At 49.5% G+C, this 7,964-nt stretch overlaps 2 protein-coding genes across 2 annotated transcripts in view; one reads left to right on the top strand and one right to left on the bottom strand.

Moving 5' to 3' along the window:
- FNDC8 (fibronectin type III domain containing 8) overlaps positions 1-4,965 on the bottom strand; it is a 7,152-nt gene extending 2,187 nt beyond the window's left edge. The window contains exons 1-2 of the mRNA XM_007446593.1: positions 4,757-4,965; positions 850-1,216 (exon numbers count right to left, since the gene is read on the bottom strand). Coding sequence (XP_007446655.1) covers positions 850-1,216; positions 4,757-4,965 — 576 coding nt within the window. The remainder of the gene's footprint in view (positions 1-849; positions 1,217-4,756) is intronic.
- Positions 4,966-6,778: 1,813 nt separating this feature from the next.
- The window catches only part of RAD51D (RAD51 paralog D), a 16,841-nt gene continuing 15,655 nt past the window's right edge, over positions 6,779-7,964 (top strand). The window contains exons 1-3 of the mRNA XM_007446585.1: positions 6,779-6,860; positions 7,164-7,225; positions 7,422-7,540. Coding sequence (XP_007446647.1) covers positions 6,779-6,860; positions 7,164-7,225; positions 7,422-7,540 — 263 coding nt within the window. The remainder of the gene's footprint in view (positions 6,861-7,163; positions 7,226-7,421; positions 7,541-7,964) is intronic.

The following is a 7,964-nucleotide window of genomic DNA, read 5'->3' as shown; positions in this document are numbered from 1 at the left end:
AGGGAAAGCGAGAATTTAAATTTCTAATAAGTTGCCATATGATGCTGATGCTACTGGTGGTCTAGGGACCACACTGAGAAACACTGCTCTAGGCCATCCAACAATGGGACTTCCAGATTCATCTTCCAAAATATAGCTCAAATTGCATCTATCACCTGATATAAAGCTTTGCAAAAAGCTAATCGTTATTGCTTACTGAAAAATCTATAACGTAGCATAACATTAAAGGACCTCTGGAAAGTGACCCCAGACTAACTCCTGCTCTTTTCCCTCCCTGTATCTAGAACTACTCGACATGTGGTCCATGGGCCATCAACACCACCTGGGAATATTAGCAGTGCAGAGTCTCAGGCCCCACCCTAGACCTACTGAATTAGAACCTCTAGGGATGAAGCCCAGGAATCTTATTGGTAACTAGATGATCAGATCCGCAAGCACAGGAAAGTATGAGAAGCCCTGGATTGGACCTAGGTGTTTCCTTCCATACTTTCCCACCTGTGAGCCTCTGCTAGTGTCAGCCCTCCACGGAATGCCTTTCCCCATCTCTAGATGTTTAAATCCGACCTCTGTGTCCCAGCTCAAATGTTACTAAATGCCACCAAAGCTTATTTCTGCACCTGGAAATAATATTTCTTTCCCTCTGAATCCCTATTGGCACTTGATCTGAACTTTTCCTACAGCATTGAGCCCTCTCTAGCTTGTGCTAGAGTTCTTGAGGTCGGGATGCAAGCATCTTCACATTCCCCAGTGAGCTCAGCTCAGTGCCTGGCACGTTGGGGGCAGCCATTAAGCCTTTGCCAAATGCACAAAGGCTTTGTGCAAAGCCATTAAGCCTTTGCCAAAACGCACCACAGCCGTGGAATCGCTGACCGTGTGTTCATAGATGAAGGGCGCCTCCGGCACATCCAGGACCACAGAGGACTCTGAGGGTGTTGAGGAGGTGTCTGTGTCCACCTCAGGGTTGTCAAGGTCCAGCAGGCCACAAGGGGCTATTTGGGACTTAGATTGGGGGCAGAGGGCCAGGTCCCCCTTTTCTGTACTCTTGCCCATCGAGGAGAAGCTGAGTTTGTTCAGCTCGCCCTCCAGCATCCCTGCAAAGAAGCTGCTACTGGGCTGGGTCACGGCCAATTTGATGGGATTCAACAAAGTGGATGACATGGGGGAGATGCTGGTGTCATCGGAGCTGCATTCAGAATCCTCCATTGGCATCTGCTTCCTGGAGTGGGAGGGGAGACAGGTGAGACAGACGAAGGAGGCCACCCTGGCACCTGCTGCCTGGAAGCTCCTGGCGGGCAGCCTTGGGCACAACTTACCCAGCGCCTCCAGCTGCTTCTGAGCAGCTCAGAACATTCTTGCTCTGCAGCAGTGCATCAAACTCACGAGGACACTTACTAGTGAAAAATGCATATTCCTGGTCCCTGGTCCCCAGACGGAATGGGACTGGGGAAGCTGCTAAAGCATCTTTAATAAGATCCTCAGATGATTCTGATGCAAGCATTCTGAGAACCACATTTTTAGAAACACTGCTGAAACTTTAAGTCCTTCCTCCAAAGTGGGGTGCAAACACCCCAGGGAATGACCACAATGATCTACCAGGATATGGAAAAATATCTAAAAGTATCTAAAAGAAAAATAATAAATTAAGTTTTATTAATACTTATTCACTATTGTTTATTATGTAATTACTAATTTATTTACTTAGGTTTTATAACATTTAACAATATGTATTAATATATAGCATGTAAAAATTAACAGTACAGATAAATATATATATAGGGATGAATTCTCAAAAACTTTTTTCTTCCATTCTAAATTTTTTAAATTATGAAAGCTTTCAGACACACTCCAAGATATCAAGAGTAATATATTAATGGGGATGTAATGTACAAAATGGTGGCTATAATTAACAATATTGTATTGTATATTTGAAAGTTGCTAAGAGACTTAGATCTTAAGAGTTCTCATCACACACACAAAAAATTTGTAACTCTGTGGTGATGGATGTTAACTACGCTTACTAAGGTAATGATCTAACAATATATACAATTATAAATCATGTTGTACACCTTAAACTAATGCATTGTTAAAATTCAATTGTGTCTCAATAAAATTGGAAATGAACATACTATAATATATTAAGCTTCCATTTAGCCACCATCCAGCTCAGAACAAAATGTTTTTTTTTGTTTTTTGTTTTTTGTTTTTTGCGGTCCGCGGGCCTCTCACTGTTGTGGCCTCTCCCGTTGTGGAGCACAGGCTCCAGACACGCAGGCTCAGCGGCCATGGCTCACGGGCCCAGCCGCTCCGCGGCATGTGGGATCCTTCCGCATCGGGGCACGAACCCAACAGGTGGACTCTTAACCACTGCACCACCAGGGAAGCCCAGAACTAAATCTTTATCAGTGCAGTTAAAGGCCCCTGTATACTTCACTCCTCCACCTCTCTCCTCATCCTCCCACTCAGAGGTAGCTTGTGCAGTAAATTTAAAATTTTGTATTTATTATTCCCCATGTGTCTTTATAGGTTTGTTACTTTCATATGTTATTAGTTTGCATATTTTTAAACTTTATATAAATGTATGTTATCATTCAGTACATACCCATTTGCAGCTTGCTGTTTTTTACTTAAAACATTGTATATTTTAGATTAATCTGCTCTGGTTCAATCATTTTAACCGCTGTATGTTTTCTATTACATAGATATTTGTATTCTAACCAATTCTTTGCTATTACAAAGAAAAACCTTGTACATGTTTCCCTGCTCTTTAAAAGGTTTTGCTGTTCAAGTACAGAATCCAAAACATTTGGCTTTCAAATCTTTTTTTTCTCTTAAGCCAAAGTAAGAAATACATATTTCTTGGCAAGCTAGTATACTCATACATACACATGTAACTAAAATGTTTCACAAACCAATCCTTACTCTGTGTGTGATGTGCTTTGAAATTTTCAATTCTATTTTATTTCATTTTTGTAATACTGGTCTCCACCAACCAAAATGAGTCACAACTCTCAGTCTGAAGAACCCTGTCTAGAGAGAGTGGTCACAAGGCCTTTGGGGACCAAGCACCTTGACCAAGGTCACACGATGAGTCCATGGCAGAGTTGGAACCAGAACCCAGATCTCCTGGGCCCCATGCTACACAGCTCCCATCTGCCCCTGGTGCTTTCTGGCTCCCCTCCACTGCTTCGTCCCCCTTCTCCCCGGGCTGCTCTAGCCAGATCCAGCAACCTACACACACCCCTACATCCCTTATGCCAGGACAGCCTCCAGCTTCATGGTTGGTTGATCAAGGCCAAATTTTTCCTCCTTGAGTTCCAGCCCCATCAACCTCCCCCTGAGAAATCCTGATCAGCCCAAACCTCCTATGTTAGCCCTTGGTGGATGCTTGGAATAGATGATTCCCCCACCAAGGCCCTTTATAGGCTGAAGAGTCTGGGTATGGATGTCAGTTTTACTATACATTGTCCTAACGCATCTCTATTTTAGACTTACTGACTGGAAACACCAGTGCTGAAGGGGCGTGGAAGGCAGCCTTAGTGATCTTCACAGTAGCCCTGCTGGATGGTGTTGGCCCCATTTTACAAATGTGGGACCGAGGGTCCCTGATCTTATTTAACTTGTCTATGGCCCTATATCTAAATGGTAGAACTTGGATTTAAACTTGGCCTCCTAGCCCAAGACTTTCGCCCCATACCAGGAAGTTTCCTACAAGCATCCATCACTTTAGCCATACCTGCTTACTTACAGGTCCCTTAGGGAGTGGACACCATATCCCTTTTATATAATCAGGACCCCTTCTTCAGAAATTATTAAGAATTTCAGGACAGTGACATCTGAGCATTAAACTAAGCACAGGGCACTTCTAAGTGTCGGGCTGTGTGTGACTGCCCAGGTCACACACCCATGAAACTTCCCGGCAGACAGTTCCCTCAGTCCACATCAACCCACACCACCATCCCTCCACTGGCTAATTCCTTCCCTTCCTATGAGAGTCACGTCCTCCATGAAGCCTCCCTTAACTTCACCTCCTCCCAAGCTACACTAAGCCTCCTCTGGCTCCTCCAGTTGTCCCGTCATAGCGCAGACCATGCTGTAATATTCTCAGTTCTTGCCTGATAGGCCCCCAACACACAAACACACGCACACACACGCACACACGCACATGCGCACGCACACACACACACACACACACACACACACACACACACCCCAGGCTGGGAGCTCCTTGAAGGCAGAGACTGTGCTTTCTGGCTCTGCATTCTCAGAACTTAACCTTGGGCCAGATACCTTGTAAGTGCTCAAAGAGTTTTGTGAAATGAAGTAAAAGAAACCCAGAATCACTGAGGAGGAACAGCAAACCTCAATCTGAAGGCAGGCAGGCTACTGGGGGCACGTAACCAGGCAGGTGAAGGTACAATAGGGAGGATGAGGCAAAGGAGCCGTGGGGAGTGGAGCGGGCAGGGGGTCTGTGTGGGGGTGATGAGGACAAAGCAGGATGACAAGGACAAAGCAAGATGACAAGCACCGCCAGGAAATCTCTGACTAATCCTGGAAGGCCTCCCAGAGGCGGAGGACGGCATGCCTCCAAGAACCTGATCAGAGGTCAGGACTCCATAGGCAACCTGCACACATGCTCTTCCCTGGGAGTCGTGACTGTGATAAGTCAAGGAAGTACTGCCTCTTCAAGCCCCTCTTCCCACCCCCACCCCCCAGGTCTCGTTTTAGAAAGGAGAAAAGGACCAGACTTGTGTCTTACGGTAGGTGGATGGCATCTTCCTCCGAGAAGTTAACCAAACTGCCCCTTGAGGAAAATGGGAGTCCTTTGGTAGTGACGGTCCTGTTCATAGACTTGGGGTTTGGAAAGGGCTTCGACATTTGATCGAGTGCGTTCAAAACGTTGAGGGTTTCCTTCTTCAGTGTGGTCTCCTCCCCATCTCCCAGTTTGTAGAGTGTCTCTGATGCCATCTACCTTGTTTGGGACCACAGCCGTCACCATGCAGGACTACCAAGCTGACAGGAAGCAGAGAGAAACTGGAGGCAGAGGACACACCCTTAGTTTGGGTGGGATGGGAGTGCAATGCGCTGACTTCATAATCACCAGAGAGTGTAACAATTAGGGGCCAGCCTCCCCCTTGATCTGAGGCTGCTGCTGCCCAGGGCCAATGTCAGGAGTGGGTAGAGTCAAGGAAGAGACTACAACACCCCTTGGGCTAAGGCTCTGTGGTTACAGCAGCCCTGCCCTTCTCTGAAAATCTCAGAATACTCACCACTGGTGCCCTTCGGACCTGACCTAGGAAGGAGGAGATAGACGGTGATACAAAGGCACCTGGGCATGGAGGGAGGCAGGCAGTACTGGTCTGGGCCTCTGGTAGTGGGGAACTTTGTCTATAGAATCCTGAGACTCTATATCCAGAAATCCTAGGCAGCAAACCCCCTTCGTCCAGTTGTGTAGGCACAGGGAAAGCTCGGATGGTTCATGAGGTTCATAGCTCACATACACCCAGGTTTTACTGCTGGAATTCTAAATTCTGCCACACCCTCACCCCAAGTGTCTTCATGTGTTGAGTGACAACGGTGGGTGATGCAGAGGCATACAGAAATGGGCCAGACGTTGTGTTGTTTCTTTTTCTCAAGGAAACCATGTCACAGCAGGGGGACTTCCCTGGTGGTCCAGTGGCTAAGACTCTATGTTCCCAATGCAGGGGGCCCAGGTTCAATCCCTGGTCAGGGAACTAGATCCCACATGCCTCAATGAAGATCCTGCATGCAGCAGGTGTGGCCTAAATATAAAATAAATAAAATTTTTTAAAAATAAAAAAAAACCCATGTCATAGTAGGAAAACATACTTCGGGGGGTGGGGACGGGGGCGCTGTTAAAACAGCACTAGCTTTGCACCTACATGTGGTTTTGTCCACTCTAAGTCCAGCTTTGCCCTTACAGGCTGTGAAACCTTTGGCAAATGACTTCACCTCTTTGCACCTCAGTTTCCTCATCTGTAAAATAGGAATAAACATAGCACCTACCTTACTGGATTGTGAGGAGATAACCCTGTAAAGTTGTTTTCTTTCTTCCAGAGGATTAGGTCAAGCAAAGGACATTTAAAAATACCAAATTGTGTGTGTGTGTGTGTGTGTGTGTGTGTGTGTGTGTGTGTGTTCTATATACTCAGGGTTTTTGTTGTCTTTCATTTACAAATTCTTTTATTTGGAAAATAGAGAAGCAGATGCCCTCTCTGTGCTCTGCTGCTTTTTAGCACCCATCAAACGATCGGTAATTATCTGATTTATTTGATTTCCTCTTTCCTGTCTTCCCTCACTAACAAGTACGTCCCTGAGCGTAGGGATGGTCAGTCCGATCGAACGTTCTGGCCCAGTGTTCAGAACAGAAGGCTGCACCTGGGAGGCCTGCAGGGAGGCGAGATCTGGGAGAAGGCAGAGACGCATGCGGGCGCAGGGTGGCAGATCTGGGCGCGGTGGCCTCGGCGCAGGGGAGCCGGCTCCGTGCCGCCCGCGCAGTCTCCGCCCCAACCGCCCGGCTCGCGCATCCGGCCCGTGGCCAGCAGGTGGAGCCGCAGGCCGGGCCCTGGAACCTGGAATCCGGAAGCTGCGGCGCGGTCCGAGCGGGAGGACTGTGGGTGCCGGCGTCCCCGCAGGCTCCGCACCCTCCGCGCCGCCTCCGCCTCCAGCCTCCCTCCCGCCTCCCTCCCGCCTCCCGCGCTGGTCCAGAAAGGGCCCCACGGATGTGCCCGGGACGAGCGGCCCCGGGCCCCCAGGGAACATGGGCGTGCTCCGGGCCGGACTGTGCCCGGGTCTCACCCAGGACATGGTCCAGCTTCTGCGGAGCCGCGGGATCAAGACAGGTGATCGCAGGCGTGCGCCAGTGCGGGCCACGCGGCCGGGCCCAGCGCGGAGGCCGGCCCCGGCCCTGGCACACCCGGGAGTGGGGGGCCTCTCCCCCCATCCTCCGCCCACAGCCTCCTTGAGAGCCCGGGAAGGTGGGAGCGAGCTAGCCACGCCCCAGGAAGGGTAGAACTCCCACTGTGTGCCAGGCACCACGCCAGGTCCTGCGGCTCAGCTAGTCTACGTAGGCGAGGAAAAGTCAAGGGAGCGAGGCCCCCGAGCCTCCCTTCCTGCCCACCAAACCCCCTGTGTTTTGTTTTCAGTGGTGGACCTGGTTTCAGCAGACCTGGAGGAAGTAGCCCAGAAATGTGGCTTGTCTTATAAGGTGAGCTGACAATCTCCGCTCCAAACCTGGATGTCTCTAAATGCCCATCCCTGAGCAGAGGGTTCCCAGAGATTGATAAGGGGGCCGTATGAGACCCTGGGGGCCTCCTCCGTTGGCGGGTCACGGCCGAGTACTCTGGGCTGCTTCGGGTCTGAGCGCCCCGGCCCTCTCCTGAGTTTCCCCGCCCCTTCCGCAGGCCCTGGTCGCCCTGCGGCGGGTGCTGCTGGCTCAGTTCTCAGCTTTCCCCTTCAATGGCGCTGATCTCTACGAGGAGCTGAAGACCTCCACTGCCATCCTGTCCACGGGCATTGCAAGGTTTGTGTGGGTACTTGGGGGAAAAGGTGAGAGGCGGGCTTTTGATACTTGAGTCTAGGAAGAGCAGGCTTTTTCAAACAGTGGTGAGGATGTTCAGGACTTTGAGTTCTCTTAAGCTATAACGGTTTCTCCAACTCCTAACTTTTGGGGATGCAGAATTATTTTGGGGGGGGCTGTCCTGCACTTATAGTAGGATGTTTGGCAGCATCCCTGGCCTCTAGCCACTAGAAGCCGGGTAGCACCTCCCTTCCCATGTCTGACAATCAAAAATGTCTCCAGCTGTGACCAAATGACCCCCCCACCACCCCAGGGTGGCAAAATGACCGCTGGTTGAGAACCACTGTCCTATAACACAAGATGTCAGTATTTCATTATTATTTAGAAGATCAGAGTAACTCTTCTCTGCCCCTACCCCCTCTTTCCC

Source organism: Lipotes vexillifer, unplaced genomic scaffold (assembly GCF_000442215.2).
Source record: "Lipotes vexillifer unplaced genomic scaffold, Lipotes_vexillifer_v1.1 scaffold572, whole genome shotgun sequence".
NCBI lineage: Eukaryota > Metazoa > Chordata > Mammalia > Artiodactyla > Lipotidae > Lipotes > Lipotes vexillifer.
Note: the sequence above shows the minus strand (reverse complement) of the source record. Positions and strands in the feature narration are given on the sequence as shown.